Source organism: Euprymna scolopes, chromosome 15 (assembly GCF_053919585.1).
Source record: "Euprymna scolopes isolate OS-2025 chromosome 15, ASM5391958v1, whole genome shotgun sequence".
In the NCBI taxonomy this organism is placed as follows: domain Eukaryota; kingdom Metazoa; phylum Mollusca; class Cephalopoda; order Sepiida; family Sepiolidae; genus Euprymna; species Euprymna scolopes.
In genome coordinates, this window is record NC_136496.1 from 121,623,662 (window position 1) to 121,650,442 (window position 26,781).

General features: G+C 35.7%; 1 protein-coding gene across 2 annotated transcripts in view; it reads right to left on the minus strand.

Annotated features, from left to right (window-relative positions):
• Positions 1-640: 640 nt before the first annotated feature.
• The window catches only part of LOC145294101 (FMRFamide receptor-like), a 412,224-nt gene continuing 386,083 nt past the window's right edge, over positions 641-26,781 (minus strand). For both annotated transcript variants that reach the window (XM_080141172.1, XM_080141174.1), the window contains one exon: positions 641-2,566. In XM_080141172.1, coding sequence (XP_079997298.1) covers positions 1,421-2,566 — 1,146 coding nt within the window. In that variant the 3' untranslated portion in view covers positions 641-1,420. The remainder of the gene's footprint in view (positions 2,567-26,781) is intronic.

Genomic DNA, 26,781 nt, shown 5'->3' on the forward strand with positions numbered 1-26,781 from the left:
ATTGTGTCACTTACATACATGATAGAAGGTGCTTATCGTTCTTGAAATCTTTACCCAACTGACCACCTCATAGATAGTCTGCAACAAAAAAAAAATGGTTTTCATTAAACGGAAATGGAATCATGTTGTCTTTTCAAGGGCGACAATCTCATTGTTCCACTTGTACATATTTTTGATTGATGGAACGACAATTTTATAGACCTAGACACGTAACGAAACGGATAATAGCGTTGGCATGCTATAAGATTGAAATTTCAATGAAAAACAAGAAAAATGTCAAGAGAAATTTCCGATAAAATAAGGAACTTTTCAGGCAAGTCTCTACAATGAACTAAAATACATTAACGTTTTCATCAAAATGCTTTTTCGCCTTTTGCGTAATATTAACTTTGATATTTGATCCTGATATCAAATCTCTTTTAAGGTAAGTCATGAGCGATACTTTGACCTAGTTTGGTGACGATTAGTTCAGTGATGCTTACGTCGATTTTTGACCGAAAATATTACCTCCATTGATTGAGGTAAAATGTATTTTTTTTATTAAAAGGGACAACATGATATATTTGGGCATTATTTATTTATTTTACATCAAAGGTAAATCAATTCTAAATAATTAATTTTATCGTTGATTTTATTAAACAAACAAACAAACAAACAAACAAACAAACAAACTTGGTCAACATTTTAACTGAATAAAAACCTTTGCAAAAAGTTTTGTGTGACTGTAGCACAACCTTTTGAAACATTTTAGATAAAAGTTTATGACCCGCTGCCTTTATTCATAATATTTGGATTCTTCAGATTAATGTTCTCATCGTGAGTGTAATTTTCACACCGTTTCGGTCGATGTAACCTCCTACCTTCTTCAGGTGTATCTTGTTGAACTCGAGAATATTTCTGTCCGGCTCAGGAATTTGGACGGAATTTTCAATGGAACACTCTATTTACTTCATAATTGTATGTTTCGGTCGCCTACGCTGAGAATTGAACCTTCCACCTTCAGGTATATATCACTTTTACAATTGATTTTTTAAAGTACTCGAACCACTGCGCCACGGGTCTTTGTGGGCAAATTCCTGAGTTCAGCAGAAAAATTTTCTGAGTTCGAAAAGATACACATGAAGAAGGTCGAGGGTTACATCGACCGTAAGGTTGTGATAATGACACTAAAGATAAGAACAGTAGTGAAGAATCTAAATAATACAAATTTACAATCTTCGTCTCCATAATTCAGAAAGATGTCGTTTTTTTTTTTTTTAGTTTAAGACGCATCTCATTTAATTAAAGAACTTTATTTATAATCTGATTGCAATGTTTCTCTCTGCAATGTTTCTCATAGAATTCTAATCGGAGTGCTACGTAAAAATAGAACGGAAAAGGTGACTTCGTTTTTTTTAATTTCTTTTTTTATGTCTTCGGGTTACACCCAAGATGATTGCAATGAACGGGTAGGTGTTTTGCAACGGTTTTGCGTTGTGCTAAGTGAGTTCCGGTTTATTGAGAAGCGCCTGCGCGTGAACAACACCTTCACTTCTCGCCGGAAGTAAGCTCCAGTAAAACTATACAAGAAAAAATTGACGCAGTAGTTCATGTAGAAAACAGTTCTGGTAATGAAGAGCAAGCCTTTGAGGAGATCGAAATCAACGCTGTCCCATTCGGCCATTTCGACGTTGGAAATAAGGGTCGCGTGCGAAAACTGGACGCACCACACCACAAAGAACGGCAGATTGAGACCGATGAAAAAAAAAGATATGACCAAGAGGATGAGCGTGAATTCCAAACGGATAACATTCTCTTCAGTGATTAGAGCGTCGCGTTTCCGCTTCTTGTTCCTCCGATATAGGCATCGTATGATGAGGCAGTTGAGAATCGTTATGATCACAAATGGGACAAGGGTGATGAAAAATGCGAATACGTTATCAAGGACGAATGAGACAATGTTGTGGTCAGGATTGGCCGTGCAAATGCGCGGCCCCCCCTTTGACGTTTCGTATATGCCGCTTAATATCGGCTTGTAGATATTGAACACGAGTGAGGCGAGGATGACGATAAGAAGTATGCGTTTCGCTGAGCCAATCGAGCAACTTTGATAACGACGAAACGGATGGCAAACGGCGATATAGCGCTCAACCGTGAACGCTACGACGATCCAAGCAGATAGGAACCGCGACACGTAACCAAGGTACATGAAGATCTGACAGAAACCTTCCATGTGTAATAAGTGGAGATAATCGCCACGTGGCCACAAGGACAGGCCACGTTTTAGCCAATCGATGCAAACGTAGAACACTAACGCTGTTATGTCTGCCAATGAGAGCGCCGCTAGGTAATGGCTAGCTGAGAGTCGGCGCATGTTACGCGACATGAAAACGGTTAAAGAAAGAGCATTTCCTATGATGCCAATGGATAAAATGAACGGCGTGAAATAGGTGTAGAATTTCTGTGCTGTCTTCACCAGTTCAGTGTGTTTCTGTTCGCTCGTTGTGATGTTGCAGTCGGTGGAGGAACCCATCAAGTTGATCAAAAGATTTGTATCGTTCAGCGAACAGCGGATCGAACCCGGTTCCTGTGGAAAACAAAAAAGGAAATCCACTTGAAATAAGAAAATTATCATGAAATGGGTAAAATGAAGTATTACATTACAAATATTATTGGACTAGTTTCACTATCAACATAATTTCATTTCAATTTTCTATGAAAGCGGGTAGTATTAACGATATAACACGGCACTAAAAATGTCATAGTGTTTTATTCTACTCGGCGTTGTTCAGGGAGACATAAATGCAATATTACAGTAATATATATATATATATATATATATATATATATATATATATATATATATATATATATATATATATATATATATATATATGTGTGTGTGTGTGTGTGTGTGTGTATGTAGAAAAGATGAGGGATTAATAATTGTGAAATTATCAAGTTTATATAGGGGGAAACAACAAAATCCAATTGCTCTTATAGACTTTATATCTTCTTCTTCTTCACTATCTATCTTCTATCTAGCTATCGTTCTATCTTCTTCTATTCTTCTCTCTATTTTCTTCTTCTATTCTATCTTATTCTTCTATCTATCTATCTATTCTTCTATCTATCTTCTATTCTTCTTCTATTCTTCTTCTCTTCATAAATAAAATGAACTCAGCTTTTCCCGTGTGAGTTTGACCTTAATAGGATTAAAAATCACGACATTACATTCAAAAGTAATGTCACCCACATTTTAGCACATGATCTGAGGTGTGCTATAGGCCTACTACTCTTACAGTTCCTTGATATTCGTATATTTTTATATTTTCTCCGGTGTGAGTTCACTGCCACAATCGGTTAGAATCAATGGAAGTTGTAAAATCTTTTCTCTCTATTCGATTCATACTCCGCCCGCGATCACTTAACACCGCTGCAGATACGTCCACAGGGGAATATACGAAGAACACCGGTTTGAGTTCTTAGTTGCTTAAAAAATATGGATTGGCATTTTTTCGCCGGGTGAAACGCGGCTTTACATTCCAGTTATTCTGTGGGTTACTTGTGCCATTTTATAAATTTCTTCTTCTTTTTTCTCCCTTTTCTTTTTCCTCTGTTTATATTTTTTCTCTTTTCGTAGAGGGTGGGGGTTGGGATTCGAAGGATTACTTAAACGAAACGAACTAACATTGGATTCCAATTTTTACAAGAAACTTTAACAGTCCACCGCCAGCGTTCTTCAAATCTTGCACCGATTAGTCGCTTTAATATTTTAGTTACTGTCTTTATACTTCAATTATGTTTGCACTGATTTCATACGTGATACCGGGAGGGGGGCTGCCTTCCTATTTTCGGATTAGTTACTTATTCATTATTTATTTCTATACATTGCATTTCCGAGAGTTTCATTAGCACAATTACTGCTGCGCTATCGATATTGGAATCAGACGACATTCAAATTGGTTAACAGCGACAAAAATGAAATCTAATAAACATATTTTCATGATACACGGTAAGTTTTATTTTTTTGAATTTTGTTTTTCCATTTAAAAAAACAAAAAACTTAGATTTAAATAAACATATTTGCATTTTACACGGTAACTTTTTGTTTTTTTTCTGTTTTTCCTTTTTTTCCTTCGGTATTCTTTCACGTTCGTTTTGTTTTTATTCCTTCCAATGTTACGCGTCATATATTAGCTAAACCAGGTCTGTGGGCATATATAAATATAACAGCTAAAATGTGTGTGTGTGTGTGTTCCTCCACCTAAACTCGACCTCCTCCTCCTACTACGACAATGATGTCATGTTTGACCTAGAAAATGTTGACGACGTTAGTTTCAACCACCTGCAAGTGTTTCTAAAGAGTTAATTTTATCCGTTCTTAATTGTGTGTCTCTTTGGCGTAGAGATGGCGTGTCAGGCATTTTTTCCGACTTATCCTCGATGCTTCGGGTTCGAGCCTGTCTTCCTACCTAAACTTTTTTCCTCTTTTACACCATTTTTTTCCTTTTTTCACATTTATTCGTGGTTTTTCTTTGTTTTGGTTTTTCCAATTTTTTATAATATTAAAACAGGGTCCCCCCTCCTACATACACATCTCCAAACGGGGGTTTAGAGGCATGTAAGCGAAGTAATAACCCTGTTTGAATATTATAAAAACAAACAATGTTAAAACTATTTTTTTAAAAATCGTGAAAAAACAAAAACAATTATAAAAATGAATGTGATGCAATACGAACGGTCCGGCGGTGTCCGGGTCCTTGAAAAATCCCCCAAAAAGTTTGATGGGAGGGGGCTCGAACTCTAATCATTGAGAAAAAAAACGTGATGAATTAACCCAAAAGTGAATTAGGTCAAATATCAATTCCGCAGCGAAGTTTGTTTTGGTTTAGTTTCAGTAGTCACGCATCACACTCGAATTCTAAATGATTTTTTGGGGGTTTTCCGAATTCTAAATGAATTTGTTTGTTTTAATTTTAATTTAAGTGCAATGCAAGTGAAATCACGATATCGTTGCATTATAATAATAAATATTAAAGAATGAATTCTTTGTGTAAAAATAAATGTTGAGTTGAAAGCACTAATAAATAAAGGTCATAGTTAGGTTTCACGGTTAGAGTCGTTAAAATCGGAAGCAAGAAGCGGTTAGTCCCACAGGTTGCGTCTTACACTAACTAAAAACAAGCAAAAAGAAAATAATAATAATAATAATAATAATAATAATAATAATAATAATAATAATAATAATAATAATAATAATAATAATAATCGCGTTTTCTTTATATTTTTTAATTTTTTTTATTTTATTATGGGCAAAACACAAAGCATAAATCAGGGGAAAAAGATTAAAAAAAGCAAAAACAAGTGGCATAAATAACCTTGTACGATTCCAAACCGGTGTTTCCTCGTACTGTTCCTTGTGAACGCATCCATTGCGGTGTAAATGATAGGCGGGGAAAGGCGGAATCTAATAGAGAGAAAAGATGTTGCAACTTCCATTGAATTTGACCGATTTTGGCAGTGGACTCTCACCGGAAAAAATATAGGAATGTACCATTGTCGAGGAACTGTAGAGGTAATAGGCCTATAGCACATCTCAGATAATGTTCTACAGTTTGTACGCATTACATTTGCATGTAATGTCATGATTTGTAATCCTATTATGGTCAAAGTTGGAGGGGGAAAATGAGTTCATTTTATATATATATAGTGTTTATGTAATATATATAATGGAAATCGTTGGGGACAAGGCATGGAGCCACTGGTTGTAAGAAGCTAACAAGAACGAAATCTGATTCTTGCAGAGACAAAAGGTGTCTATTGACCTTAAGAAGACCAAAGCTATAGATAGAAGGAAAGCAGTGAGCACGTAGAGAGTTTCACAACCTTAAACTCTTTGGAAAGGAGCTACTGGGATAGCAAGCTGTATTACGACGAGGTATGAAAACATTTAATTGATGGATACCCCTAGACATCCGAGTCAATCTACTTTTAACAAAAGAAGCAGGGCATAGATCAGACAATTCTGAGGAATACATGCAATTATATTACTTGTAGAAAAGCCTGGGACTAGCGACATTACGTTTGTGAGAGAGAAGTTGCAGTGAAAAATAAAAGATTTTATAAGAATCAGAAAGAGCAATGGACTAAAAAACATTTAATGAGAAAGAAAGACAAAGAAGTTTTAGAGTCGATTTCTCATCGAGAGCAGAGTCAGCCATAATAATCTCAGATGGAAAAGAGACACATCTGCGACTGAAGGACAATTATTGAATCTTAAAATGATTAAACAAAACAAGCAATATCTTACCTCAATCCATAATCGAACCCAAATCAATTTCTAGATCAACTACATATTGCAAATGATCTGGGAAAGATGGGCGAAAAGCCATACCAGAATAGAAGGAGGTTTCATCAGCATAACATGTTAATTTTTTTAATAATATTCTCTGAACGGTCATTTATACAGAAACAGTGTTGGACTTATAATAGCGCCCTGTGGAACACCGGCATTGATAGGAAAAGAAAATGAAAATACTCCATCAAAAGTTACTAACAAGCTTTGTTCTGAAAGAAAAGACTTAACAACGCCAAGAACTTTACCAGCAATACCATAATCTCAAAGTTTATGTAGAAAACCAGGATGCCATACTCTGTCGAACGGTTTTGTAATGTCAAGCGCAATGACCCTACACTCGCCAAAATTTAAAAAAAAGCCAAAAACCGACGAATCTGCTCAATTACAACAGTAAATAGATCAGTTGTTGGAAAAAAAAGAAAAAAAACATAAAATCCATAGTTAACATCACTTAACAGACCTAGACTTTCCAGAAAATGGACAACCTCTCACAAACTTTGCTAATAACAGAAAGAAGACTAAAACTACGATGTTTCGTTGGATTAGATCCATCACCAATATTTTTTAAATAGCGACAACAGATGACTCTTTCCAACAAGAAGGCAAACTGGACTGAGGCAAACAGATATTAAACAATTTAGAGAGGATAAGTGGAAAGTTCAGGCACACAACGTTTAAGAATAACAACAGGAATCAAATCAAAACCGGAATCCCTAGATTGGTCAAGAATTCTAGCAACTATCTTAAGAATGATAATTACCGAATCAAGAAGAAAATTCGAAAGAACAGCACCAAAATGATCACTAGAACAATTGTCTGCAAATAGACTAAGAGATCAACGTTATCCTTAGAAAATGAAATCACCTGGAGACCAAAAGAAGAAGAGCACACTTGCCACTATTAATAAGACTATTATAGATCCTCCAACAATTATAAGAGCTGACCTTTTGAGATATGAGAATATCATGAACCTTTGAGAATAGCCGGCTTCAGAAATTGGTCTCTTGCAGGCAGTACTAGCTCTTCTTTATGATTGTCTTGAAGCCTTAGAACTGTCCCGACAATACTGATTGGAGTAATAATTGCGATGGGCAATGGCAGAAACACAGACAGATGAAAACCAGGGGGGAGTATGAGGTTTAGTTTGAAACTAACGATAGGGAGCGAATGTATCACTTACAAAAGAAAACTAGTAACCTCCATTAGTAGTAGCATTCGGAGATATAACAAAAATACATTTTCGGCCTTTAGAAGTAGAACGGGATCTTGTTTTTCTAACATTTGAAAATATATTCATTTGCAGAGAATTTATATTAAATATATTTAAATATTTATTTTATGCTAGATAGATGATTATTAGACATAGTATAAAGTTTAATTCTGTTTATAATGGATAATTGTTATTACTTTATGTTATGTTTAAGAGAATTATGATGATAGGGTTCATATTAATGATTATTGTTAGAGAATATTGTTTCCAAATTTATGTAATCGGTTTTAACTGTTTTCATAGCTATATCTGAAAGCATGTATGAATACCGAGTATCATCTATATTAGGAAGATATATCTTTAATTTCCCTTTAGTAAGGATAATTCCTTTAATACTATGGCCTCAACGGATCTTGTAATTCGAGTAAAATATCAGAATTATCAGGTGTTATTTAATGTCTATTATTTTCTATTAAAATTAACTGAAGTTTTTATTTCTGTAAATGTCATATCCGTTGGTTTTAGCCACACAAACAGCAATATTAATGCATAATGAGTTAAAATAAAAGACTAGAATTTTATTTTATTTGCGCATTTTAATTTTACAACTAATTTATTACTGTTTATAGAAATCTCACAGTGGATTTTGAATTATTATTTTTGGTATAATTCTATTATTATTCTTATTTACGTTGGGTGTTCCGGAAGTAATGCCTTCTATTTTTATTCCGCTTTAATGGATTAGGGGGGATTGCAAATTGTATTGTTACGATGACTAAACTTATGCATTTATGATCTAAAAGTTTTATTTCTCCAATGCACACATTGATAGTGTAAGACCCTAAGAAAGTAACCTGGCTATAGACGTACGTCAAAAGCAGAGATACGTCATTGAATATTCGGCACAAGTGCATAGAGAATAGAAGTAAACTCGCCCCCCCCCAAGAAAACCGCTAGTTTTAATGATACAAGGTGGAATGATTTCGCAGTAGAAAAGACGACATGATTTCATTTCCTTTATGGAAACCGGTTTTCTTTTTTGGTGCAGACCATGTACTAGTTGGGCAGTTGTGTAAAAATCCTAAGAGCGATATCTATCATGTCTGAAAGTGACACAGTGTTTGGCGAGAGAGATTGAAGATGCACTACTGTACAACTCAGGCTCTCTACCGATCCAAGTTATGACAGCAAGACCATTGTAAACATCGCTGGACTAATCGTCGCCAAACTAGGTCAAATTATCGCCCATAGCTTAACTTAAAAATGATTTGATTTCGGGATATCACGATAAAATATCAAAGTTAATATCACGCAAAAATCAAAAGTCATTTAAATGATAACTTTTATTCTGTTCATTATACGGACTTGCTATCAGCCAGAAAGTCCTTTATTTTATCGGAAATTTATCTTGATTTTAATTTTGTTTTTAATTTAAATTTGAACCTTATGGCATACCAAATCTATTATTCATTGCGTTACATGTCTACGTCTATAATGTTGTTGTTCCATCAGTCAAAATTATGTACATAGTGAAACAGTAAGATTGGCGCGCTAAAAAAGACGATATGATTCCATTTCCATTTAATGAAAAATAGTTTTCTTTTTTATTACAGACCATCTATGAGGTGGCCAGTTGTGTACAATTCCTAAGTATGTAGGAGCGATACGAGCCTTCTGTCTTGTATGTAAGTGACACAATGTTTAACAAACTAGATTAGAGATGCGCCGCTGTACAACTCATGCTCTCTACTAATCCATATTATGACAACAGGACCATTGTCAACACATGCAAAATGCATCGCTGGATTGCCATGAAAAAAATGGTTCCGGCCACGGTAATTGCCTTTGGTGTAATTTCTAGTTAGGGCCACATCATGCTACCTCACATCTCCGAAGTCGACTTGAAAGTCAACACCAAAGTGTACATAAATGTGCTACTGCAATCAGCTAGCCGCTTGCTGAACCTAAGTGCACAAACAGGACTCGGCACCGGCGCACAAGTCTAAAGAGACACAGGCTTGGCTTCAGAAGGAGTGCTACGATTTTGTACTCTTCCTCTACTGGCCACCTCTACTTCCAATCTGAACCCGCTGGACTACTTCATTTGGTTATACATCAGGGACATCTATCTTTCTATCTCCCCCACTTCCTGACTGGTTTCCTAAAAATCAAATTACTTAAAATGTACCAAACATTAATAATGTAACCATTTTCCCTCTCCCATTGCAAAACTCATTCATGCTCTGCAGGGCAGGGAACAAAAACGATAACATCCATTATAAAACAACTAAATCAAACCAAACCAAACCAAACCCTACAAACTAGCGAGTGAAGATACAAAGAACTTGAAGAATAAAAATCTTCTACAAAATAATTGCATGCAACATGAATACTAATTCCAAAATAACTGGATTCGGCACTAAATAACCTGAAAGGGAATGAATATGCCGTAAAACAAAACGACCAGACCAGACCAGACCAGACCAGACCAGACCAGACCAGACCAAATTATCATTATAATTCGCGTAAACTTACGTCCAACTTGATCCAAAATTTTAAAGCTTAGACTTCAGAGCTACCTCCTTTTTTCTTGCCAAAACATGACGACTTTTAATCCATGATGAAGGTCGGGGGTTGCATCGACCGAAACGTCACATCAAAGGCTGTAAATGATGATGTTCTCTCTGATTCTCTCTCCTCTGATCTGGAGCACGTGGTTCAGTGGGGGAAGATGTGGCTGGTTACCTTTAATGCATCGAAAACCAAACTCCTATCCTTACATCATCAACGCTCTGATCCCCATCTGGCATCAATTGTGATGGATGGCTCTCGTCTGGGTGAGGCCCCATGTTTTGACAAGCTTCTGGGTTTGACCTTTACTCCTGATCTGAAATGGAACACTTACATCAAGTCTGTTGCCAAGGTCGCTGGAAAGATGGTGGGATCCTTCTACCGCTTCAGAAGATATCTCACTACTGATGCAATTCTCTATCTATATAAAAGCCAAGTACGTCCAAGGATGAAATACTGTTGCCATATCTGGGCAGGAGCTGCTAAAACAGCCTACCCTGCTTTGACAGAGTACAAAATAGACTTCGTGGCTTAGTGGGGGATGCCCTTTTCTCTACCCTGCAACCTCTCTCCCACAGAAGAGACGTTGCGAGCCTATCCTTGTTTTATCGTTATTTCCATGGCAGGTGCTCGTCTGAACTCCAATCTCTGGTCCCCCCTTGCCAATCTTTCACGAAAAACACCCGTCTAGCTGAATCCACTGTAAAAATTTCCCTCAGTCTTTATCTGTGCCTAAATCAAAACGCGGATTCCATGAACAAAGCTTTTTTCTTAGAACTGCACGCCTGTGGAACTCTGTTCCGTCTGCCTGCTTCCAACCTGACTACAACTTGGATGTCTTCAAGTCCAATGTTAACAAATTCCTAATGAACCGCCCCCTTAAGTAAACACTTCATCAAATCTCCACACTAACGTAATGTACTTGCAATAACCCTTATCCCTGAGTGGCTTCCGGGCCTTGATAAGTGGTGATCACTGTGTAAAAAAAAAAAAACGTTGTAGAGATAGGATTTAAGATGAAAACAACTGTCCGATTAATCTAAAGAATGCGAATCACCGGTAATACTTGGTTTGATATTAGTCAAATGTATCAGATTCACAAGCCTCCCAGCTGCAAATATATCGTAGTTATGATAACATTCCCAAATAGTCACCCATCCGGTACTTACTACGTACCCCGGCGCTTAACTTCAGAGATTTTACAAGGTTCAGTCTGTATTCACGATTAGATCGACGTGAAATTTATAGTATTAATCAAGTTTTAGTAAATAAATTTCAAGATCATCTAATGGGTTATAAGATGAAGATGTCAATGTTCGCAAGTCGTAATACTCCGCTTTTTATTCTCCAATTATCACTCATACATTTTTTTTACTGGAACTGTCTTCATCTTGAAAGTTAATTAGATTTTCTCAACATTCGTTTTCCTGCTTTTTTTGTTTTTATTATTATGCTGAATTAGATTATTTAATACGTAGTTTGATTTCTTCCAGTTGTAAAACAATATCGCACAAAAGAGAGTTGATACGATTTTCTTCCACGAATGCAATGTACACGCATTTCTAAAGTAATAAGCACATGAATGGAGCTCTTAACTCAAAGAGTGATGAGATATTTATTTTACAACTATGCTTACACGTAAACACTACGAATTTACCCTTTTCATTTGGTGGAGTAACCAGCTCTGAAACCTGCTTGTTCTTGTGGTTGATGACTGTCTAGTCTTTGTACCTATTTACTGTGCCTCCCCACGGGACAGAATTAGACACCAGGATCGTTTTTTAACGTGGAGAAAAGGTACAAAAATAAAAATTGTCTCAGTCGTGAAGGATTTCTCCTCCAACGAAAGAGAACAAGAAATAGAAGTGCAGCATCTGAAGAACAGATGGTGTTTATTTGCTCCCCCACCGAGCAAATTAGGCACAAGGCCGATTTTTAATGTGAGGCGTGAAGGGAGGGGGAAGGGAAAAAGGGGACCAGCTCCCGAGAGGTGGGAAATGGGAGCTGGTTAATGGTCAGGCATGTGGGGTTGCCCCCATATCTGGTCTTTTCTAGTCATAGCTAGTCATAGCTTGCAGCATCTGCCGGAACAGATGGTATTTATTTGCTCCCCCACCGAGCAAATTAGGCACAAGGCCAATTTTTAATGTGAGGAGTGAAGGGAGGGGGAAGGGAAAAAGGGGACCAGCTCCCGAGAGGTGGGAAATGGGAGCTGGTTAAAGGTCAGGCATGTGGGGTTGCCCCCACATCTGGTCTTTGCTAGTCATAGCTTGCAGTATCTGCCGGAACAGATGGTATTTATTTGCTCCCCCACTGAGCAAATTAGGCACAAGGCCGTTTTTAATGTGAGGTAAAAACCAGCTCCCCTAAAAGTAGGCAAAAAGGGGGCACTCTGGTTACCAAAAATAATAATTGCCCCAGTATAGAGGGTTTCCCCTCCATTGACTGGTACAAATTATCTTAAGTGCAGCATCTGCCGGAACAGATACTACACTTTGATGGTGTTTATTTGCTCCCCCACCGAGCAAATTAGGCACAAGGCCGATTTTTAATGTGAGGAGTGAAGGGAGGGGGAAGGGAAAAAGGGGACCAGCTCCCGAGAGGTGGGAAATGGGAGCTGGTTAATGGTCAGGCATGTGGGGTTGCCCCCACATCTGGTCTTTGCTAGTCATAGCTAGTCATAGCTAGTCATAGCTTGCAGCATCTGCCGGAACAGATGGTATTTATTTGCTCCCCCACCGAGCAAATTAGGCACAAGGCCGATTTTTAATGTGAGGAGTGAAGGGAGGGGGAAGGGGAAAGGGGACCAGCTCCCGAGAGGTGGGAAATGGGAGCTGGTTAAAGGTCAGGCATGTGGGGTTGCCCCCACATCTGGTCTTTTCTAGTCATAGCTAGTCATAGCTTGCAGCATCTGCCGGAACAGATACTACACTTTGATCCTGGCCCGAAGGCCAAGCTAGTCTTTGTAGCATACGTCTTAAGAAGCCCTGTGAGAAGGCTGATTAGTCGATAGTTCTTAATATCTGCAGTGTCTCTTTCTCATGAATGATGACCACTGATGCATTCATCCATCTATCTGAGACCTTTCCACTGGAGAGGCACTTATCAAACAGTCTTGTAAATATCACAACAATCACTTTGTAGCACTTCTGCAGTAACACCATCCTCCCCAGTAGCCTTGCTTGACTTCAGTCGCTTAATAGCAGTTCTCACTTCCTATGGAAGGATGGATGGAAGATATTCCTCAGATGTGTTCAGTGCATGAGGATCTGGAGTGTGTATGCTTATCTGATGGTATAGAGGTTAGCATAGAACTCCTCGCACCTTGAAACCAGTCTAGATCATGAATTAGAGTGACATCTTTTTTTGAAATTGTTATGTTCTTTCTGGCGAGACGCTGCCTTCTTTTGAGGGACTTAATGTTTTTGTTTATTTCAAGCATGTTGTTCATTGAAGTTGGAAATTGTTATATATATATATATATATATATATATATATATATTAAGTGGAAATGGTAATTAATAAAAACTCAAGCAAGTGCTCAATACCGTTGTAGAGCAGATATGCGTTTTATTTTTTATTACCGTATCTTTCTGTTAAGTTACATTATTGTTTCAGCTACCGGGCCGATTTTTGGCCGTCTGTAGCTTCCTCAGACTTTTACAGAAATGTTCACTCTTTCATCCCATAACAACGAACATTTTTGTAAAAGTCTGAGGAAGCTACAGACGGCAAAAAATCGGCCCGGTAGCTGAAACAATAATGTAACTTAACAGAAAGATACGGTAAAAAATAAAACGTATATATATATATATATATATATATATATATATATATATATATATAAAAGTCACAAGTCACAAAGAGCAAGATCTGGACTATACGGAGGGTGAGAAACTTTCTTACTATTCATCTTAGTCAAATAAATTGGAAAGAAATTAAAAAACCAAAAAATACGAAAATAAGGCTAACAAAAAGAAAATATAGATCTATAAAAAACCCATGGAAAATTTTTAAAGATGGCAACCTCGATAAAAAAATTCCATCCCCATGTGAGTTTTAAAAACAATTTTTTGACTGTAATTAATTGATTTTAATTGTCTCCGAAGAGAACGGTAAATAATGAAAATTCGGTATGTTATAATTAAAACAACCGTTTGTCCTTTTACCCTTCGAAACAGCTGTAAGACTAAGAAAAAATATATAATAACATGTCATAAAAAAATAATAAAAACAAAAATTGTGTACTACTAAAAAAAGGTGTTGTTTTTTCTGATTGTATAAATTATATTGCTCTGAATTCTCATCGAGCTAAACCGAGGTTAATATTAGTACAATAATCAATATAATACCATTTAAAAGGTATTAAAATTGATTGTTAAAAAAATCCACACACACATATATATATATATATATATATATATATATATATATATATATATATATATATACAGTGTGCCTTCAATGTTTTCAGATTTTTCGTATAGCCACTTTTATTGATATTACACACATGAAACTCTGTCCCCTTCGAAGTAATCTTCTCTGGCTGCAATGCAATTGTTGTACTGTTCCAACAAATTCTGAAAGGACCTATGGAAGTCATCTTGTGTGAGCGTGTCAATGACTCTCGTCACAACCTCTTTTATCGCCTCAATTTCCAATAATGACATCCAAGGTTTTCCCTTAGCTTAGGAAATGATCAAAAGTCACAAAGAGCAAGATCTGGACTATACGGGGGGTGAGGAACTTTCTTACTATCCATCTTAGTCAAATAATCCGTGACAAAGATAGCGTTATGGACTGGCGCATTGTCCTGGTAGAAATGTTACTGACCGATTTGAAGAGTGCTTGCCTCTTCCGACAGAATCTCTAGATACAGCTTTCATGGCAGGTCACTAGAGCATCAAGGACTGCGGGATCTGAATTGATCAGCTCGACCATCTCCCTGCTGTCATAACAACGTCCTTCTTTTTGATGCTATCTGGCACCATGTGGACAAACTTTGTGCAAATCTTCGTAATCTTTAGTTCCTCACAAATAATTGTGTGTACGGTTTTCATACTGACAACTAACTGTGCATTTATTGTCTCGATAGACAATCGACGATCTTTATCCATGAAATTCTTTATTTGGAAATTCAACTTCCCACATATTGCATCATCTCACACAGACTCCCTGTTTTCCTTAAATCTCTTACGCCACTAAAAAGCTGATGCTTGATTCATGCAAGATGTTCCAAAAGCAGTCTGAAGCATTCCATACGTTACAGAATTTTATTGCCGATCGTTCTTTTAAGGTACACTCACATACAGATTGAATTTTAGAAATTCACTAGTTATGATAACCAGGATTTGGCAGAGTGTATTCCAATTCCTGCTGTAGCTATTCATTTGAACCTTAATTATAAAAATTGGTCAGTCATCTCATAAGATGTATAGCAAAAACATAATAAATTTTTAAGAGCCTACGACAATTTTAAATGCCTGTACAAAAAGTCTGCAAACCTTTTAAAAGCACCTCGTATATATGGCGATTAAGCTACAGTCCAGAATAAATGTCTAACAAAAGTGTAGTTTATCAAGCAACAATATTTGCAAAAGAAAACCCAAATAACAAGAAATATTACATAGGCATGACTTCCTTAGATTTCAAAACCCGATACTATGACCACAAACGTACATTCAAAAATAAAAAACACTGTATAAAAACAACACTAGTGAATAAATACTGGGAACTCAAAGAAAGCGGACATTCGCCGGTAGTCGAATGGAAAATAACGAGACAAGCTACCACGTGCAGACATTTAGATGACCCATGTAAATTATGCCTCCATGAAAAATTTGCTACCCTGTACTTTAAAGAACCTCAAAATCTATTAAACTGTAGACGAGAAATAGCAAACAACTGTGTTCACAAAATAAAACTTACTCTAGGATAGCGACACAAAATAGCTTTAAAACTAACAATAACAATAGAAAACAAACAAATAAATAAATTAAACAAACATGAATATACATAAACGATCACACATATATGTATATATATATATATATATATATATATATATATATGTGCATGTATGTGTGTACACATAGGTATATTTATATATATATATATATATATATATATATATATATATATATAAAAAGGAGGGAAAAGATCTACTTTAAACCACTAACCTAGTTCTAAAACAGATCCTTTGTTTGATAAAATGCATGCCCATTGGCTGATAGGAAGGGGCGCGGTGGATACTAGAAAGCTGATTGGCTAACTAGAAATCCTCAACATATATAAAAACAAGAAGCAACCACAGAATTCGCGCATAAGCCTGACGAATCCTATAGTGGATGAAACGCAGAATATTCAGTGTAGCTTAATCGCTATATATATTTTATAAATTACTAACTAGCTCTACCTACGTATTGAGCACTTTTGAAGTAAATACTTAAAGTTTACGCATAAATCTATACTTTCATATATTAAATTTATGTGAGTAAATGAAGTAGTTGTATATATATATATATATATATATATATATATATATATATATATATATGATGAAAATAATGGAAATAGTATTCCGACAAAATAGAGAAATAAAAAGGAACAAACTGTATTATGTGTTCATCAACGTTTCGTCTTTATTTCGAGACTTCCTCTGGATGAATGAGATTAAGAAACAAAAAACATCAGTACAAAATATTTGAAAATGTTCTACGTGCAAAGTGTGACACTGTTCTATTTCAGAAAAACGGAAAAAGACGTTGGAAATTCCAAAAGGAAGGGGGGGCTTGCGCTGTTAAAGAGAGGGGTGATGAACATATAATAAGGTCTGTTCCTTTTTATTTCTCTCTCTCTCTGTCTTTCTCTCTCTCTCTCTCTCTCTATATATATATATATATATATATATATGTTTTTGTGTGTGTCTTGGTTGATTGTTTTTGTTTTGCAGCATATCAACCCTTTTCAGGTTATTTAATGCCAAATCTAGTGATTGTGAAGAAAAATATTTTAATAGGATATATTTGTTTTTTTTTTTTTTTCAAGTCAGTTTTTATTCAACCCATAGTTGGGACCCTTACATATACTACCACTCCGGGTCAGAGTGGACCTGGGAGTAATGGCAATTAAGGGTGGCTCCACACTATTCAAAACCCATAAGCTGGAGGCCTCACCATCGAATATAATTTAAGGTCACATCTAAGACCGTATGTGTGTGTGTGTGTTCAATCATTCTATATAAGCTTTCAGATTCAGTACGACAATTTCCTTAGCCCAGATAATTAATTTTCCAGAGAATATTAATGACTTTGAAAACCCGACCAAAGGCCCATCAAGCAAGCGACGGATCAACTTCTTCATTAAAGGGAATGTGCCTATCGTACACTCCAGGGACTAGTAGATTCGTGCCAAAACGTAACAGCCATACTAAAGACTTCTTAATGGCGTGATGACACCAAGTCACACTTCCCCATCGCCCTGCAAATCATAGTAGGACTGTACTATTCTAGATTACGATTTTACGCTATAAAGGAACCGTGACTTCCTCATTAAGTCAACTCAAAACATAAATTGGGCGCGAATGTATATATGAATTATAATCATTCACATACAGTTGTTTAGTCGTGTCATCATCATCATCATCATCATCATCATCATCATCATCATCATCATGGAGTCTGACAGCCTTGACGATGACTAGTTGGGGCCTCAATGCTTTATCCTTCGATACAGGACTTTCCACCTTGGTTCCTAACTTGCGTGTGCAGTTTAGGTGTAGTATCTGTTGCGCATCAAATAAACACCGTCCATTTTGTCATGTACGCTAGAGATGTCAATGGAAACGTTACTCCTTTGTTAGATGTACAGTAACTCTTGATTTAATATTAGCAAATTAGTTTCAAAATTTTCTGATGGGTTAAAAAAGAAAGGTGTAAATATTTGCAAGTTTTCATATATATATATATATATATATATATATATATATATATATATTTTATATTAAGTAATGTGATTTATAATTTAAAAATTTAAAAAAAAAAAAAAATTTTTTAAATTTAAAAATCAAATTTTAATTAAATTAAAAATCAGTTTCATAAGAAGGAACAACAACAAAGTCAATTATCTGTACGATCGTTTCGGAAATCCGTGCTTTTTATTTGTGGTATACATGAAGTCACGTAGAACAATTATACATAGTTTTTTTGGTAAGCACGGTCTCCTCATCAGCAAATTTAGGAGGATTTCTATTGAATTTAAAAGACACCAAAAATAAACCTAGCATTAAAAGTAAGGCAGATGAATCTGAAAAATTGAAATAAAAGGTTTGGATTTAAAATTTATAAGAAAATTAGTATAGGTTAGAGATAGAAATGAGTAGAAAAAATATATATTTTTTGAATTTACATAATAAATTTGATTTAAAAATATATAGAGATAGTTACCTTTTAGTTTTTCTTTTTTTGAAATCAGGAACTGTGTTTAAAGTAGTCATTTAGATGTTTGCTATAGCTTTTTATTTTATTGAATGATGAATTTTAAAAGGGCGACGCTCGTGCAGTAAATTATTTCCGTTAGCGTATTTTGATTTAAAGACGCTACAGTTAATATATATAGAGAGAATATTTATTTTGCAAGTTTTAAAGGGGAGATAATTGTCATGTGTTATTGGCTTTATTTATTATTTTATTTACGGGTCTAAGATAATTGACTTTGTTGTTGTTCCTTCTTATGAAACTGATTTTTAATTTAATTAAAATTTGATTTTTAAATTAAATTTTTTTTTTTTTTTAATTTTTAAATTATAAATCACGTTACTTAATATTGAATTAGCTCTAGGACATTTAGCTATCGAGCTTATTATATATCTAAATTACAACGAGCATTTCCTGTATTTTAATTAAACTAGTAATTTCACTATTACATTAAAATACACTTAGCTCTTTAGACTATTATTCTAATCTCCTTTAAATTATACATATATATATATATATATATATATATATATATATATATATATATATATATATATATATATATAAGGATTCACCTCTAAAATAGTTAATCGACATTTTCAAAAAATTTTATTTTGGAACACAAATGCTAGGCGTAAGGGTTGGTAATATGGGCTATATTTAGTTTAATCAAGTTTTATGCAAAGGAGGTAAAAGGAGTGCGAAAATTCTCCTATTTTGTGAATTTTTAATAATAGATATTAACCATCAATTAATCAACATGCTGACCAAATTTAAGTGCTTTTGGAGTATTTAAAACAATTTTGGAGGAGGAAGGTATGCTTCTCCTTTTTTCGTTATCTTACTTACATATTTTTTATTAAACCAACTTTATCTTGAAAATTTATTGAGTTTTTTTTCTCAACATTGGTTTTCCTTAAAGCTTTTTATTATATGATTATGGATTATGTCTAGAAGATAGATAGGTTTTATTGTTTTTTTTTTCTAACGGGAAGAAAACAAAACATAGAACGAACAAAAACTTAAACAAATGAAACGCTTTCATAAAGTAACAAGAATATCCCAAAGGATTTTGGTCATTTTTACTCTCTTTTTCCCTTTTACTCAAACCTTTGTTTTTTATCCAATTAGACCATTAATCTTTTATTTTGTTTTAATGTAATAATAATAATAACAATAATAATAACAATAATAATAATAACAACAACAACAAAAATAATAACAATAATAACAAAATAACAATAACAATAACAATAATAATAATAATAATAATAAGAATAATAACAATAATAACAATGATAATAATAACAATAATAATATTAATAATAATTTTTAATTATAAGATTATTGAGCAGACAAAGTTAAAAAATGCGACAAATAATGTGAACAGAGTAATGAATAAGGTATCACAGGAGAGCATTACAGATGCTAAGGAAATTTTTAAGGCAGGATCTGTTATGGTTGGTGAGATGTCAGTGGCGGATGAACCAAAAATAAAATAGAAAAAAGAACCATATTGGATAATAATAATAATAATAATAATAATAATAATAATAATAATAATTTTTAATTATAAGAATATTGACCAAACAAAGTTAACGAATGTGATAAATAATGTGAACGGAGTAATGAATAAGACATTTTGAAGGCAGGATCTGTATTGGTTAGTGAGATGGCAGTGGCGGATGAACCAAAGATAAAACAGAAGGAGAATAGAAGGTGACTTGAAGAGATTAGGGAAAGATCTTTGTTGAATTCAAGCATAATTCAAAGGTCAATGGAAAAAATGCAAACAAGAGGAGAAAAAAGAACTGCATAGACGATACAAACTAAAAGCCAAGGGGCTTAATATTTCTATGGAAGAGATAAAGCAGCAGATTATGGCAAAAGCTTTCAAGATTAGTTGATATAATAACAGCATTCTTCAGTTTAACAACAGATTATTAAAAGCAAACTAGTCAAGGTTCTTTTTTAGAAATATGGAAAGAAACAGTGGCTCCTATCCCTCAAAAGGCTACAATTTTCCGCCACGTACATGGTCAAGAGAGACTTCTTACAAGGTTGATGCTGACTGGGCCGCTAGAGTAAGTGAAATACTTGAAGGTCACAAACAAGAGGATATCCACATTTCAATTGAAGATTTTAGAAAACAAATAAAGTTCATGCCTAAGCGATAAGAATCTATGAGAGGCTTGCTGTTTCTCTGGATGATAGTGCCAGATTGTGCCAGATACCAGAATGGCTTGTAGTGGAAAGGATTATTTTAATTATGAAAGATTCTACTAAAGGGTCAGATGTTGAAAATTATACACCGATTGCTTGCTTGGACCTGCTTTGGAAGACACTGACAGGGATAATCAGTTCTAAAGTATATGTCTATCTTGAAGTAAATGGTTCACTACCAGTGGAACAAAAAGGTGGAAGGAAAATGTGTTTAGGAACAAAAGACAAACTATTGATAAATGTATTTTAAAGAACTGCAAAAGATTGAATGTAACTTGGATAGGTTAAAGGAATGATTTCGATATGGTGCCACATTCCTGGCTATGCAGGATGTTAAAAATGGTACAAGGGGCGTGCAATGAGTAATGCCTCTGACCCACTTCCCATAGCAGTAGAGCAACAAAACTTGGCACAGTTATTAGTCTTTCTCTACATAGGAACCACCCAGAGTTATACATTTCTCCCATTGTTTGATGCAGCTCTGGAGACCGTTTTTGTAGAACACCACAGGTATGTCCTCAAACCATGACGTGACTTCAGAAATCAAGGCGTCATCATCTAAGAAACGCTTTCCTTTCAAAAACAACTTCATGGAAGAGGTGAAAGTCAGAGGGTGCAAGGTCAGGAGAGTAGGGAGGATGAGGAGGTTTTTCATAACCACACGCCCGTGCTCCTGATCTGGCAACATGCAAGTTGTGGACTGGAGCGTTGTCCTGCAAGAGGAGGGTACCTTTGCTGATCTTGCCTCGCCTCTTGATTTTGATAGCTTCCCTTAATTTCCTCAAATGTGAAGCATAATAGGCTCCTGTAATTGTGGTACCCTTTGTCAGGAAATCTGTCATCACTACTCCGTCCTGGTCCCAGAAGACTGTGAGCATGACCTTGCCAGTGGAGGGCTGCACCCTTGCCTTCTTTGGAGGTGCTAAGTCCAAGTGCTTCCACTGCATTGACTGGGCTTTGGTCTCTGGATCATAGTGATAGACCTAGGTTTCATCCCGTGTAATCAGTCTTTGGAAAACTTAGACTCATCTTCTTGGCACATCTCCAAATTCATCCTCGAGCACTTGACACGTTCTTACTTCTGGAATGGTGTAAGCAACCTGGGAATCCATCTGGCAGACACCTTATGCATATGCAAATGGTCATGAATGATAGTTTCCACAGACCCTGTACTAATCTTGACATCTTGGGCTATTTGGCGAATAGTAATGCGCCGATCTTCCAAAATGGCAGCCTCAACTTGACAGACAGATGCCTCATCAGTGTCAGAAGGGGGGGGGCGACCAGATCTGGGAGTTGTTTCCACAGACTTCCGGCCATGTTTGAATTCACGATGCCAGCGTTTTACAAGGTCATATGATGGGGCATTATCACCATAAGTTTCTTTCATTTCATCAAAAGTCTCCTGTGGTGTGCGTCCTTTCAAATACAAAAATCGGATCACTGCTTGACATTCAACAGGCTCCATTTCACACCTGACTCAATTCAAACACCTGTAAAACAGAAACCACAATTAGTTCAAAGCTGTAATTTGCCACATAGCCCGTAGAGATATAAATCATTGCACATGCAAAATGTCAGCTAGATCAGACAATTGGAAGTGGGTCAGGGGCATTACTTATTGCACGCCCCTCGTAAGGTTGGCTAGGAATATAATTGAGTTCATAGGGAAAAGTGTGAGTAGTTGGAAAACTAATTTTTTCAAATGGTAGTCTGCTAGAGACAGTCAACATCAGATGCAATATCTACCAAGGAGAATCATTTTCGCCACTTCTATTACTTCTGTTCATAATAGCACTCATACCATAAGAGAGACAAAAATGGGATACCAACTGGAGAAGAATAAACCAAAGATCAGCAACATGTTATTTATGGATGATCTGAAATTATTATCAAATCAGAAAAGGAAATTGGCTAAACTGTGCAACAGTGGATTAAAAAAATATGCAATTTGGAATTTCCAAATGTGCAGTAGTTTTAGTCTTAAACGAGGAAGAGAGAAGCAATGAAAAATATTTTTTTTTCCAAATAGTACAGGATTATGAGATCCTGATGCAGAAGGCTACAAATACCTTAGGGTGCTTTAACTCGATACAATGCTTTGCAATGAAATAAAAGAGAAGGCGCAAAGGATGTGTATGAAGAGACTCCTGAAATCTATAGTCCAGTCAAATTAGGAGAAATAAATGAACAAATTTTAACCAGCTGAAAATTTGCACATGGCTCCTTTAGGCACTTAAGAAATAACATATCAAAAGTCCCCATCGACCCACCTTGAGCCTTGCCCGCGATCTTGGAAAATGGCCGTCAAATTTCATTCGCTTCTTGCCTTTCCTTAGTTTAAGGGAACTTTTTTTGATGCAATAAATAGTGTGTTACATTTTTCAGTTGATTCATGTAGAAATGCGAATAAAAGTTTGACATGTGCCTCTATATTGGAAGGCAAGATAATGTTTTCTTGTGACTACCATCTCTTAATATCATTTATTAGTTCTATTAGATACATCATGGCCGGTAGTGGATTAACAGAAGTGTGGGAAACAGTTTATGCACCTAAGTCTATTGAAGAAACAATCACAGAACGCAGCTTTGCTAGAGCTGTTCAAGCACATCTTTTAACACATGCTGCATTGGGTAGACTTCTTTAAAAATGTGTAACAATCTCCAATAAGGATAAACTTGAGATTCAAACCATGCTGTAGCGGTATAAAAATAAAATTTGACTGCAACATCTGTAAAGGAATCACCTATAATAAGTAACATTTTAAATGAAATTTAACAAGTATGTGTAAGAAGTTGCAACAAGAGGTAAAACAACAAAGCTTTGGATAAAGTGACATTAATGCTACACTGTATAGAGGCTGAAAAATTAGGAAATTGGGAATTACACCTGCTGTGTGTTCAAGAGTTTATACCTTATTTTCATGCAACTGGTCATTTAACTTATGCAAGATCATGTCAGCTGTACTTGCAAGATATGCATGATTTAAATCAGCATATTCACGATGCTAATCACTTGAGATAATTGCTAGCCGGCATTCATTTGAAAAAGTCAATCTATGAACACCAAAACAACTGGAGAGTCATTAAATTTTGAAAAACCCGAAAAAGTCATGAACAGAGCAGAAATTGTGAATCTGTATTTTTTCTGGGGTTTTTTTCAACATGAATCCCCATGTAAAGAGATACTTTTCTTAAGAGGGAGGAGGAGAAAAGAAAATTTTAGGAGGCCAAACCTAAAATCAGAGATATTTCCTATATTTTGAGTGATTTTTTTTTAGATGATGATGAAGATTTTTTTTAAGTTTAAAGAAAAAGAATTTTTTTACAATGAAGCGCTCAAACAATGGTCTAAGGTAAGATCTTACTATAGAACAAACGCTAATAAGGGCCATCAAGACTCAAGTGGGTTGACACATGGGCGAGGGATAATCGATAGTGCATTGAGTTGGTAGATTCTTGGTATGCTAGCTTCATGTGAAACGTGCACTAAAGTTGAAGAGTTTTGTGGATTAAGAAGTTCTTACAGTGAGCAGCACATTGAAGTACGACCTTTGAGGATTGTGAGAGATACTGAAGGTTTAGGTAGGATTTCACAATGGTTTCTGTCTCATCCATCCTTGTTAGAAAATATGGAGAGTATGTCACTTCCAACTGCGATGATTCGTGATGGTAAAATAAACTGCTACAAAAGATATGAAGGCTATAACTTGACAAAATTTCAGTGATGTAAAAGTGAAGCGCAAGAACTGTGTGTTGGGCAACAATTAACTCACATGTCACAATTCGAGACGATATAGTTCCTGCTGATACAACTCTTCTCTTTCAAATAATACACACAACAGACATGCTCTAATCTCACCTGCATTATTCACTGAACAGGGCATGAGATAAACGACCAAAACTGTAATGTATAGTGTTTTCAATAATATTAGCACAACATTTCAGGATCTGGATAAAGCAGTTTTCATTGTCGATGGAGGTTCTCTCCTTCATCGTGTTGTATAGCCATCTCATATTAAAGGAATGACTTATGATGAGGTCTATGATACATACATCTCTTACACCATACAGTACGTAAATGCAGTTATTCGGTTTGATGGATACAGTGACCCAGAATCTAAAACAAAATATACAAAGAGACAACGAAGATCTTGCATATTCCAAAGCACAGATATTATTTTGACCGCCACACTAAAGTTTGTGTTAGTCAAGAAAAAATTCTATCAAATGAGCATAAAAAATCAAGGTTTATTGCCCAATTGTCCAGACAACTAGTTGAAAAATAGTATCTCAGTGAAATAAGCAACCGAGGATACAGATTTATTGATAATACAGACAAAAATACATGGGAGCTTAAGTTCAGCAACATTGTTTTTGTTGGAGAAAATCTTGACCTTCTTATACTTATGGCTTCAGTGACACCAGGAAGCAGAAATATTCCTGAAACCTGGTCGTGGAAAGGTGCCTGCTAGACGTTACAATTCCTGTGATGTACAATCTTCCTTTGGTTCACTAAAAGATTACATCCTTTACCTTGCGGCAAGTGAGTGTGACACTGTTTCTTCTTTATTCGGATAAGGAAAGCATAAACTACTCAGACTTTTACAGAAGAGAGAAGGATTAAGGAAGCATGCAGATACATTCAATAAAACGACATCAACACAGAAGTCAGTGACTGATGCAAGGGAAAAGTTACTTATTGGAGGTCGTGAAGAAGAATTAGGGCTTAATTCATTTCGATGGAACTGATTTAGGAGAGCAACAGTACGTTGTACAAAGCAAGTAAGACTTGAAAAACTCTCCAACAGCAGCGTCAAAACAACATTTTCTTCGTGTGTACTACCAAGTTCAACTTTGGCAGAGCAATCCATTACCCCCAGAGTAATGAGGATGAAACTGAGAAACCGATGGCTTGGTTCCTGTTACCACAGATTTACCACCCGCACCTGAGAAATTACTTCACTTAATATCGTGCATGTGCACGAAGAATTGTGTTCGGATGTGTAGCAGAAAGGGGGCTTAAAATGCTCCATTGCATGTATCGGTGGTTGAGGAATTTCTATCAAATCCGAGAAAGAAATAATGGATGAATTCGAGATCCCCTTATCTGATACAGATGACAGTGACGCAGAAGCTTTTGAAGAATCTGTTGAGGATAACCAACAAATAATGGACCATGAATCAGAAGACGAGAAACAAAATGAAATTAGCTGTTGAGATACAAGTGTTTTAAGTACAAAGGAATAAAGTGTTTTACGATCTCCTATTGCAATGAAGCGTCCAAGGAAACTATTAAGAAGATCGTAGTGACCACACTTTTTTAAGAAATAAAACCTATGACAGAGAAGAGGGATATTTTTGGATTACGCCTCAAGAGGGTCTCACATAAAAAAAAACTCGCCTCATCGGTGGTATGGAAAAGAGTACAAATATTGCTATATCTATCAAACTATAACTTGAAAAATAAAAATGCATAGAACATTTTATGAGATGTAATAATGTACTCAATGGTCATTTTCATAAAATTAACTGCTTTTGCGCAAATAACAAAACACTGAAATTTGGCGGCCATTTTCCACGATGGTGGACGAAGCTCAATGTGGGTCTACGGGGACTTTTAATATGTTATTTCTAAAGAAGTCATGTACACATTTTCAGGTTGTTAATTTTTTTTTCATTTATTTGATTAAAATATGACTAATTTGACCGGAGTATAGACTGAATGGTAGGGACATGTTTACAGCCATGAATTCATGGGTGGATGCTGTAATCCGACACAGCACAGCTTTTGTAGGATGACACAGGACGAAATGAAGAAGCTGGGTAGAGACATACAGCAACTGTTAATGAAGTATGGTGCACTTCACCCAAATTCTAATGTGCTCAGGCTGTATATCTCATAGAAAAATGGAGGATGAGTATTGATTGGGATTGCAGAAGGTGTCAGGGGAGAGAGTAGA